This window comes from Oncorhynchus keta, chromosome 34 (assembly GCF_023373465.1).
Source record: "Oncorhynchus keta strain PuntledgeMale-10-30-2019 chromosome 34, Oket_V2, whole genome shotgun sequence".
Lineage (NCBI taxonomy): Eukaryota > Metazoa > Chordata > Actinopteri > Salmoniformes > Salmonidae > Oncorhynchus > Oncorhynchus keta.
The window spans coordinates 7,212,920-7,222,990 of NC_068454.1; the positions used below are offsets into that span (position 1 = coordinate 7,212,920).

Consider the following 10,071-nt stretch of genomic DNA (forward strand, 5'->3'; position numbering starts at 1 on the left):
ATGTTTGATGCTAGGCTGAGGAGTGGGGATCTACATAGCCGAATCCTCTGTTAGTCTGGGTTTTCAACCAAACATATCCTCTTACATAGCTTCAGTTGCCACTACAGTGCCAGACTGGCAGACTATCATCAGCGCTATATGCTGGTTATATAAGAGATAAATAAATAGGATTCTTTGTGACCAGAGCCATCCTTCTATTTTTTTTCAGACATGTTTCAGACAACTAAGTACATTTTGTCCAACTGTGATGCCAATCACAACATCGGAAAGTACCCTCCTTTAAAAACAAAAAGAGGGAAAAAGTTATTCTGGAAGTCCTTTATTCATCCCACCTTTCCTCTGCTCCTCGATGGGGAAAGAAAGAGGCAGTGTTTTTTATTTTCCCTGACAGTTTTAATGTGGCTGGCCTCTGCCTTTACCGCTGCACGGTGCAGCCATTTTTATAGACAGTCGTATGCCATCCGCAGTAGCCCAAGGCCTGAAGGACCTCTCCCCAATAAAGTTGGAGAGCAACAAAAAAAAATTAGCTAAATTACGGGCGCCTGGAAATAAAGAGCTGAATTCAGCTGGCTGTCTCTCACGGACCTCCAACCAATAAACTGACATTTTAAATAAGAAGCAGCTAGGTTACTGTAGGACAGAACAGCTATTTATCATGTGCCATTCTGAGCGAGTGAGTATGATTGAGTTCTTCTGTGACAGAGGCAGAAGGCTATCTGACACATTTTTCCCACTGGTAGGATTTGTCTTGGTGTCTATATTAGGTTGAAATCTATCTCAAAGTACACTTTGCTGTTTAAAAATCTGCATAACTTTCACCTCCCATCCTACAGATTTGCTTACAGGCTTCAGGATATCCACTCGGTGAAGATGTAGTCCATTTGGTTTCCGTGGAGATGTCTCTAAACAGGGCCTCCTCTTGTCGCATCCCTCCTGCCCTGTTGCCGTGGCTACTGTGGACTCTGTGGGTTCTACTCGTCCCCACGACCGTCACCTCGAACACGGGCCCCGGCAACAGCACCCTGCTCTTCAACAGTGCCGCCCACGGCAACAGCCTGCGGAAATGCAGCTGCTCCACCCACATCCAGGACTGTGACGAGGCGTTGGCAAACCTGATGTGCAGCTGCCGCACCATGTCGCACTCAGAGCTGACCCCTGGGGGCCTGAGGGAGCAGGGTAGCTTGACCATGTGGCTCAGAGAGCCTTGGGTCCTCACAGAGCTACTGAATGGGAGTGTGGTGCCAGACCTGCGCCTGTCCTACTGTGGACCCGGGTCCCTAGACATCCCCACCCAGTACCTGGCCCTGTTCGGTCTCCGTAGGCTGAGGGTCCACAGCGCTGCCCAGGGTGCCCCACACCCGGAGCAGGTCCTCACAATCGCCTCTGGGACTGAGGATATAGACGTGATGGGCTCCCTAGCCTCCACTGACCCCTCGTCTATCCTTCATGTCTCCTTCCTGGATGTAGCATTGCTTAATGGCTTATCGTCCCTAAAGGCCTACAGTGTGAGCGCCCCTCCCATGCCCACCCTCTCCCAGTACTTCCCCCACCTGCCCCTGTACCCTTCCACCCCTCTGGACCAGCCCCCAGACCCCCAACAGGACTGCCTCTTCACCTTCATCTACTAGACCTGTAGGCTCTGAGCAGAGAGCAGGGCTGGGTCAGTCCCTCAGCTAAATAGATCTATGGAAACTAGACTGGGCTGGATGGATAACACTGAAGTGGTAAGTGCAAGAGCTCCATTCACCCTGATGTTACTGAATGGACTTGATGTGCAGAGAGCTATGCTGCTTTTCAATTTGTTTCTATATAGTGCGTTTCTACGCTGCAGAAAACACTATTCCAATATCCACAAGAAGACTCTGGACAAGACAAGACAACCATCTCTGAGAAGAAGAAGGAGGCATCTTGCAGTATCAATGCAAGAGCAAGGCAGAGAATAAGAGATGGAAAGAGACTTGAGAACGAGACAGAGAACAAGACAAGGACGGCATCCGTCTGCTGCTCTAAAGACTAACAGAAAGCTTGTAGGCCTGCTGTTATGAATGCTATCAGATAGTTAGCTTGTAGGCCTGCTGTTATGAATGCTATCAGACAGTTAGCTTGTAGGCCTGCTGTTATGAATGCTATCAGATAGTTAGCTTGTAGGCCTGCTGTTATGAATGCTATCAGAAAGTTAGCTTGTAGGCCTGCTGTTATGAATGCTATCAGAAAGTTAGCTTGTAGGCCTGCTGTTATGAATGCTATCAGAAAGTTAGCTTGTAGGCCTGCTGTTATGAATGCTATCAGACAGTTAGCTTATAGGCCTGCTGTTATGAATGCTATCTGACAGTTAGCTTTGCCAGCTGCTCTTTTCTTCAGTTATTCGGTGCAGATGGCCTATTAAGGCATGTTGTTTTGAAGCAGGTTACCATGGCTCCCCTATAAATGGGTCTTCCTGGTTGGAACCCTAATGGATAGTCAGGTCATGTGACTGTTCTTAGTGGAACTGTACGGTTGTGGACCCACCTTAAGCTGGACTTGGTTGGGTTTTGTAATTCAAGATGAAGCTGACGTAGAAGCCTTTTGGACTGGTGTGTTCTGGTGACTGGGTCCGTCCGGCCCATGCTGGATTGATTACATCACTGTGTTTCTGTTGTTCTAGAATACAGGCTTGTCCTGGAACGGCCTTGGTCTCACCCCTATGGTCCACAATATGTCATTCTGCTCATGTTCTAGAATGAGCATGTCTGTACCCTTTTAGTTTTTAAGTAGTACCCTGGCCAGGGATTAGACCATGTTAGTAAAAGTTAATAAATCTTACCCTTGGTTTAAAAAATAATAATAATAAGAGGGGGAAGAAGGAACATCACAAGAGGTGTTAGGAAATATTTTCTGATCTCCAACTCAAATAACAAATAGCACATGTTTTATTTTCAGCTGACATCCGGAGAGAGACATAGTCATATCATTAATCTAAAACCACCCTCACAAACCGACTGCAGCCAACACTTCTGTTCTGCGTGTGTGTGTGCCTAGGCGTGCAAGTGTACATGCATATTCTTATATACGTCTTGTAAATAATTGTTGAAGATGGGTGACGTGACGCTTCAGTTCCTCTGCCTGCCCTGTGGTGAGCAATGGTGGGTATTTTCTAGATTAGGTCACTCCAGAACACACTCACTAATGACAGTTGGGAAATGAAGTTTCCTGGATTATTCTACAATGACATGACACTACAACATGCAGACGCATCAGATCACAACCACATCGATGTATTTAAGAGAGCTGGCAGTGCTGAATATGGTCTCTAATTCTACACATTCGGTTATATAGCATTAGTGAAATATTCCAGTGGAATATTAAAACATTTCCTATGTCATGTTAATCAGGACCAAACACATCTCGGATACAATCTCTCAAGCTCAGGCTCTCTCTGTAGAGACAGAAACCTGACGCTAGTGCTTCCCATTTGGAGAATTTAGGTCACACCTCTGGGGAACCATTTACTGTGGATTAAACATTTAGGCTAGGTCGTCACAAAATGTGTCGCTCCTCACGCTCACTGTCTGCACCCTAAAGTATATCTCAGTCACTCACAATCCGGGCAGAACGATCCATGAGCCTCCGTAGCAGGAGATGGGTGCTTGTGTATCATGTCATGTTTATTATTAACTAGTGTTGCTACTTTGATTTTAAAGCACCTTTTGATTCAAGCACTTTTTTTCTTCACTGTATCATATCAGGATATTTTTTGAAGGTATATACAGTTGAAGATTGAAGTTTACATACACCTTAGCCAAATACATTTAAACTGAGTTTATCACAATTCCTGACATTTAATCATAGTAAAAATTCCCTGTTTTAGGTCAGTTAGGATCACCACTTTATTTTAAGAATGTGAAATGGCAAAATAACAGTAGAGAGAATGATTTCTTTCAGCTTTTATTTCTTTCATCACATTCCCAGTGGGTCAGAAGTTTACATACACTCAATTAGTATTTGGTAGCATTGCCTTTAAATTGTTTAACTTGGGTCAAACGTTTCGGGTAGCCTTCCATAAGCTTCCCACAATAAGTTGGGTGAATTTTGTCCCATTCCCCCTAACAGAGCTGGTGTAACTGAGTCAGGTTTGTAGGCCTCCTTGCTCGCACACGCTTTTTCAGTTCTGCCCACAAATTTTCTATAGGATTGAGGTCAGGCCTTTGTGATGGCCACTTCAATACCGTGACTTTTTTGTCCTCAAGCCAGTTTGCCACAACTTTGGAAGTATGCTTGAGGTCATTGTCCATTTGGAAGACCTATTTGCGACCAAGCTTTAACTTCCTGACTGAAGTCTTGAGATGTTGCTTCATTATATTCACATAATTTTCCTATCTCATGATGCCATCTATTTTGTGAAGTGCACCAGTCCCTCATGCAGCAAAGCACCTCCACAATATGATGCCGCCACCCCCGTGCTTCATTTTTGGGATGGTGTTCTTCGGCTTGCAAGCCTCCCCCTTTTTCCTCCAAACATAACGATGGTCATTATGGCCAAAAAGTTATATTTTTGTTTCATCAGACCAGAAGACATTTCTCCAAAAAGTACGATATTTGTCCCCATGTGCAGTTGCAAACCGTAGTCTGGCTTTTTTATAGCAGTTTTGGAGCTGTGGCTTCTTCCTTGCAGAGCGGCCTTTCAGGTTATGTCGATATAGGGCTCGTTTTACTGTGGATACAGATACTTTTGTACATGTTTCTTCCAGCATCTTCACAAGGTCCTTTGCTGTTGTTCTGGGATTGATTTGCACTTTTTGCACCAAAGTACGTTCATCTCTAGGAGACAGAAGGTGTCTCCTTCCTGAGCAGTATGACAGCTGCGTGGTCCCATGGTGTTTATACTTGCGTACTATTGTTTGTACAGATGAACGTGTACCTTCAGGCGTTTGGAAATTGCTCCCAAGGATGAACCAGAATTGTGGAGGTCTACAATTATTTTTCTGAGGTCTTGGCTGATTTATTCAGATTTTTCCATGATGTCAAGCAAAGAGGCACTGAGTTTGAAGGTAGGCCTTGAAATACATCCACAGGTACACCTCCAATTGACTCAAATCATGTCAATTAGCCTACCAGAAGCTTCTAAAGCCATGACATCATATTCTGGAATTTTCCAAGCTGTTTCAAGGCACAGTCAACTTAGTGTATGTAAACTTCTGACCCACTGGAACTGTGATACAGTGAATTATAAGTGAAATAATCTGTCTGTAAACAATTGTTTGAAAAATTACCTGTGTCGTTGCACAAAGTAGATGTCCTAACCGACTTGCCAAAACTATAGTTTGATAATAAGACATTTATGGAGTGGTTGAAAAACAACTACAACGTAAGTGTATGTAAACTTTCGACTTCAACTGTATGCTTTGCAGAAACCTGTATAAATCACATATAGATAAGTACAGGCTCTCTGGTGTTGGGACTGGCTGTATAAATCACATATAGATAAGTACAGGCTCTCTGGTGTTGGGACTGGCTGTATAAATCACATATAGATAAGTACAGGCTCTCTGGTGTTGGGACTGGCTGTATAAATCACATATAGATAAGTACAGGCTCTCTGGTGTTGGGACTGGCTGTATAAATCACATATAGATAAGTACAGGCTCTCTGGTGTTGGGACTGGCTGTATAAATCACATATAGATAAGTACAGGCTCTCTGGTGTTGGGACTGGCTGTATAAATCACATATAGATAAGTACAGGCTCTCTGGTGTTGGGACTGGCTGTATAAATCACATATAGATAAGTACAGGCTCTCTGTATAAAATCACATATAGATAAGTACAGGCTCTCTGGTGTTGGGACTGGCTGTATAAATCACATATAGATAAGTACAGGCTCTCTGGTGTTGGGACTGGCTGTATAAATCACATATAGATAAGTACAGGCTCTCTGGTGTTGGGACTGGCTGTATAAATCACATATAGATAAGTACAGGCTCTCTGGTGTTGGGACTGGCTGTATAAATTGCTCTGGGTACAGGCTCTCTGGTGTTGGGACTGGCTGTATAAATCACATATAGATAAGTACAGGCTCTCTGGTGTTGGGACTGGCTGTATAAATTGCTCTGGGTACAGTCTCTCTGGTGTGAGGACTGGCTGTATAAATTGCTCTGGGTACAGGCTCTCTGGTGTTGGGACTGGCTGTATAAATTGCTCTGGGTACAGGCTCTCTGGTGTTGGGACTGGCTGTATAAATTGCTCTGGGTACAGGCTCTCTGGTGTTGGGACTGGCTGTATAAATTGCTCTGGGTACAGGCTCTCTGGTGTTGGGACTGGCTGTATAAATTGCTCTGGGTACAGGCTCTCTGGTGTGGGGACTGGCTGTATAAATTGCTCTGGGTACAGGCTCTCTGGTGTTGGGACTGGCTGTATAAATTGCTCTGGGTACAGGCTCTCTGGTGTGGGGACTGGCTGTATAAATTGCTCTGGGTACAGGCTCTCTGGTGTTGGGACTGGCTGTATAAATTGCTCTGGGTACAGGCTCTCTGGTGTTGGGACTGGCTGTATAAATTGCTCTGGGTACAGGCTCTCTGGTGTTGGGACTGGCTGTATAAATTGCTCTGGGTACAGGCTCTCTGGTGTTGGGACTGGCTGTATAAATTGCTCTGGGTACAGGCTCTCTGGTGTTGGGACTGGCTGTATAAATTGCTCTGGGTACAGGCTCTCTGGTGTTGGGACTGGCTGTATAAATTGCTCTGGGTACGGGCTCTCTGGTGTGGGGACTGGCTGTATAAATTGCTCTGGGTACAGGCTCTCTGGTGTGGGGACTGGCTGTATAAATTGCTCTGGGTACAGGCTCTCTGGTGTGGGGACTGGCTGTATAAATTGCTCTGGGTACAGGCTCTCTGGTGTGGGGACTGGCTGTATAAATTGCTCTGGGTACAGGCTCTCTGGTGTGGGGACTGGCTGTATAAATTGCTCTGGGTACACGTCATCAATACATCACTTATCACAGTTTGCTGGCTTTTATTTGTGTATAATTTGGTTCAAGGCAGATTATTGACTGGTTTATAAGGTAGAAATCATTTGTTTACATAGGTGAGTGTGGGTTATGGCCTCTGTCCACACTCCATTGAATATGAGTATTATGTTATTTAAAAAAAACAATAAAAGTGACCATGTCTAAAATGCAATTATTTCTGTGTCGATGTGCGCACACAGGTGTCAGTGTATGGCCCATAGAGGGCACCTTGGAGCTACACAAACGGCAAAGTACAAAAACATTCAACGTTTCGAGGGGCACCAACACAAATCCATTCCTTTTTACAGGTGTATAGTTTATGGAACAGCAGCAAAGATTTTGATTCAGAATCTGGTATATAGCTTAAATGATATGTATTGGTGCATTTAAATCAACATCTGTATGTGTCTTAGTAGTGGAGGCAGGTGAGATGCCTTTGGATATACGACGTAATAAATTGTCATTAGCTTATTGGGTTGAAAGGCTGTGTATTTTACTAGGCAAGTCAGTTATGAACAAATTCTTATTTTCAATGACAGCCTAGGAACAGTGGGTTAACTGCCTGTTCAGGGGCAGAGTGACAGATTTGTACCTTGTCAGCTCGGGGGTTTGAACTTGCAACCTTCCGGTTACTAGTCCAACGCTCTAACCACTAGGCTACCCTGCCGCCTCTACACTCTAATCACTAGGCTACCCTGCCGCCCCCTATGTTGAAGAGAGGGAAAGAAAAAAGCCCAATTTTTCAGTTTTTGATTTGTTAATAAAAAAGTTTTAAATATCCAATAAATGTCGTTCCACTTCATGATTGTGTCCCACTTGTTGTTGATTCTTCACAAAAAAATACAGTTTTATATCTTTATGTTTGAAGCCTGAAATGTGGCAAAAGGTCGCAAAGTTCAAGGGGGCCGAATACTTTCGCAAGGCACTGTAAATATATATATAATGATGCAGACACTTTTTACATCATGCAGGTTTCTCCAGATCAAATACCGGAACCTAAATGGCACTCATATCCTAACAACAGGTCTCTCTCTCTCTCTCTTCCCCCTCTCTCTTTCTCTATCCCCCTCTCTCTTTCTCTTCCCCCTCTCTCTTTCTCTATCCCCCTCTATCTTTCTCTTCCCCCTCTCTATTTCTCTATCCCCCTCTCTCTTTCTCTTCCCCCTCTCTCTTTCTCTTCCCCCTCTCTCTTTCTCTATCCCCCTCTCTCTTTTTCTATCCCCCTCTCTCTTTCTCTTCCCCCTCTCTCTTTCTCTATCCCCCTCTCTCTTTCTCTTCCCCCTCTCTCTTTCTCTATCCCCCTCTCTCTTTCTCTATCCCCCTCTCTCTTTCTCTATCCCCCTCTCTCTTTCTCTATCCCCCTCTCACTTTCTCTACCCCCCTCCCTCTTTCTCTATCCCCCTCTCTCTTTCTCTACCCCCCTCTCTCTTTCTCTATCCCCCTCTCTCTTTCTCTATCCCCCTCTCTCTTTCTCTATCCCCCTCTCTCTTTCTCTACCCCCCTCTCTCGTTCTCTATCCCCCTCTCTCTTTCTCTATCCCCCTCTCTCTTTCTCTATCCCCCTCTCTCTTTCTCTATCCCCCTCTCTCTTTCTCTAACCCCTCTCTCTTTCTCTATCCCCCTCTCTCTTTCTCTATCCCCCTCTCTCTTTCTCTATCCCCCTCTCTCTTTCTCTATCCCCCTCTCTCTTTCTCTACCCCCCTCTCTCTTTCTCTATCCCCCTCTCTCTTTCTCTATACCCCTCTCTCTTTCTCTATCAGGACAGGTCAAAGTGAAATGGACAATATGGAATGGAGAAATCACAACTGTTGTCCAGGAGTTTCACTCCCATTGTCATGATCAGTGGTTTCAAGTTTGTATCGGTCAATGTTTGACAAGCTGATCATAGCGAAACAAGACAAATACTTCTACATTTCCCACTATGTGTAAACACACTGCAAATAGGCTTGAGAACTCCTGATGAAGTTGAGTAGCTGATTTCAGAGCTTAAATAGACAAATGAATTAGTCACAGGAATCAGGACTAATAAAGCCAATGAAACTTCCTGTTTTACAAATGGTGGGCCTACCACATGGATGGGCATTCATAAAATTCCATTGCCGGATGACATTGTAGGTCACACCCCAGTAAGCACAAGCCGACATCTAAGTTTACCACATCGATGGGCATTCATAAAGAATGTCATTTTAGGCAACACTGTAAGTTATACCTCAGTTAGCACAGGAGGATGTCTTTTTTTGGTGCAGTTCCGAACAGGCCTTGATTTCAACGTCCACAGACATAGATTTTTCATCCGGACCAAATTTGAACCAATCATATGTTAGGTTCAGTTTTTGTCTTTGTCTAGTTTTTGTTTTTCCCCCTTCTGATGACCAGGTGGCGAATCGCATCTCTGCATGTCTGGCAGACATATCAGTGTGGATGACGGATCACCACCTCAAGCTGAACCTCAGCAAGACGGAGCTCCTCTTCCTCCCGGGGAAGGACTGCCCGTTCCATGATCTCGCCATCACGGTTGACAACTCCATTGTGTCCTCCTCCCAGAGCGCTAAGAACCTTGGCGTGATCCTGGACAACACCCTGTCGTTCTCAACTAACATCAAGGCGGTGTCCCGTTCCTGTAGGTTCATGCTCTACAACATCCGCAGAGTACGACCCTGCCTCACACAGGAAGCGGCGCAGGTCCTAATCCAGGCACTTGTCATCTCCCGTCTTGATTACTGCAACTCGCTGTTGGCTGGGCTCCTGCCTGTGCCATTAAACCCCTACAACTCATCCAGAACGCCGCAGCCCGTCTGGTGTTCAACCTTCCCAAGTTCTCTCACGTCACCCCGCTCCTCCGCTCTCTCCACTGGCTTCCAGTTGAAGCTCGCATCCGCTACAAGACCATGGTGCTTGCCTACGGAGCTGTGAGGGGAACGGCACCTCAGTACCTCCAGGCTCTGATCAGGCCCTACACCCAAACAAGGGCACTGCGTTCATCCACCTCTGGCCTGCTCGCCTCCCTACCACTGAGGAAGTACAGTTCCCGCTCAGCCCAGTCAAAACTGTTCGCTGCTCTGGCCCCCCAATGGTGGAACAAACTCCCTCA

At 45.4% G+C, this 10,071-nt stretch overlaps 1 protein-coding gene across 3 annotated transcripts in view; it reads left to right on the forward strand.

Annotated features, from left to right (window-relative positions):
• LOC118375692 (uncharacterized protein C21orf62-like) overlaps positions 1-5,777 on the forward strand; it is a 51,448-nt gene extending 45,671 nt beyond the window's left edge. For all 3 annotated transcript variants that reach the window (XM_052492817.1, XM_035762286.2, XM_035762287.2), the window contains exon 3: positions 834-5,777. In XM_052492817.1, the coding sequence (XP_052348777.1) occupies positions 897-1,628 (732 nt within the window). In that variant the 5' untranslated portion in view covers positions 834-896 and the 3' untranslated portion in view covers positions 1,629-5,777. The remainder of the gene's footprint in view (positions 1-833) is intronic.
• Positions 5,778-10,071: the final 4,294 nt, after the last annotated feature.